The sequence below is a fragment of the Apis dorsata genome, unplaced genomic scaffold, assembly GCF_000469605.1.
Source record: "Apis dorsata unplaced genomic scaffold, Apis dorsata 1.3 scaffold_293, whole genome shotgun sequence".
In the NCBI taxonomy this organism is placed as follows: domain Eukaryota; kingdom Metazoa; phylum Arthropoda; class Insecta; order Hymenoptera; family Apidae; genus Apis; species Apis dorsata.
The window spans coordinates 946,224-947,767 of record NW_006263568.1 but is presented as its reverse complement, the minus strand read 5'-3'; the positions used below and the strand labels follow the sequence as shown (position 1 = coordinate 947,767).

General features: G+C 22.8%; 1 protein-coding gene across 2 annotated transcripts in view; it reads right to left on the bottom strand.

Moving 5' to 3' along the window:
• LOC102676053 (dmX-like protein 2) overlaps positions 1–1,544 on the bottom strand; it is an 18,343-nt gene that overhangs the window by 3,783 nt on the left and 13,016 nt on the right. The window contains exon 25 of one of the 2 annotated variants that reach the window (XM_006617196.2): positions 291–377. The exons of the other annotated variant lie outside the window; for it this stretch is intronic. Coding sequence (XP_006617259.1) covers positions 291–377 — 87 coding nt within the window. The remainder of the gene's footprint in view (positions 1–290; positions 378–1,544) is intronic. 2 annotated transcript variants of the gene reach the window in all.

Sequence of the window (1,544 nt, the reverse complement as noted above, 5' to 3'; positions counted from 1 at the left end):
TAAAAGAATATTAAAGTCAATATATTATTAATATCTATAATATATATATATATATATATGTTTAGGATATTACAAAATAGAGCATTAACAATATATATATATATATACAAAAAATAATAAAGAAAACGAAATAAAATAAAATAAAATACAAAATAGAATAAAATGAAATAAAAATAAAATAAAATAAAATAAAAAATTAAAAAAAATAAAAAAAGAGGAAATTGGAATTAAAAATTGGTTCTAAGGATACTAGGATATACAGGCTAGGGTCTGTTAGAAGTTAATCTCACCGGTTGCAATAAGTGTTTGCTCCTATCGGCAACAAATTGACAGAAACGCAGGTCGTGGGAGCCAGGGAAAGCAGGCATCCCCTTCATCTGAGCGAACGAACGAGCCACCAGGTCAGTAACGTCAGTCAGACGCAAACCAAGTTAGATGTTAGGCAAGCATTGAACAAGGAACATTGTTTCCGTCACCAGATGTGCTACTTTGACGCGACCCAATGCGTCGACTACTCGACACTCAACACATGTACGGCCATCAAGACTTTCTTCTTACGATCTCTTATTTTTCTCTTATTATTTTCCTCTAATTAATTTTGAATAATTCAATTTCAAATTTATATTTTATTTGTTTTCTATATAATTCTTATTTTTATTTTTTTTTTAAACTTTCAAATTTTTTTCACAATAGATGATTTTTCGTAAGAAATAAGCCTCAAAATAACCGTGCTCGAACCGTGTGTTTTTTTAAAAAAAGTGATTTGTAGTGTGCAAACTTGTTTACATATGCATGCAACAATAAGTTCCTTTGAATCTTTTAAAGAATAGGGAATAAGAACTACTTATATGTATACCCATTATAGTTTCGACGCCTAAAATTACAATTTGAATCTATTTGGGTTACACATCTCAAAATTCACACTCGATTAAAATTCAGATCAAATTAATAACTTTGATAATGTTAAAAATGTTAATATTATTTGTCAATAATGTTAAGGATATAAATAATATAATAATATTAAATTTATTCTCCTTTTTATGAGAATTTATAATATTACTAGAAAGTATTAACAACATAAATTTATAAGTAAATGAATAGATTAAAATATTTAAACTTAATATACGTTCATAATTAATAAATAATATAATTATTAAACACATTCATAAATTTAATCATTGATTTATAAATATAGAAATAAAGAAAATAATGTTAAGAAAAATATAACAAGTTAATTTTTCTTTAATCCTAAAAATATGCTACATTGAAAATATTAACAATTTGGCAACAAAATAAAAAGAAATGTAAAATTTTATTTTCAATTAGAGATTTGAATTTTCTATTTAATAAATATTATTTAACAAATTGCAAAGCATTTTTATATTAGGTAAATGAAAAAAAAAAATAAATAAATAAAATAAAATAAAAAAATTAAAAGTAAATAAAAAAAATAAGTAAATCATATGTTTAATTTTATCAAATTTAATGTTATGTTACTTGTTATTTATATTATATAATTTTTTTAACCCAAATATTTCTGAAAT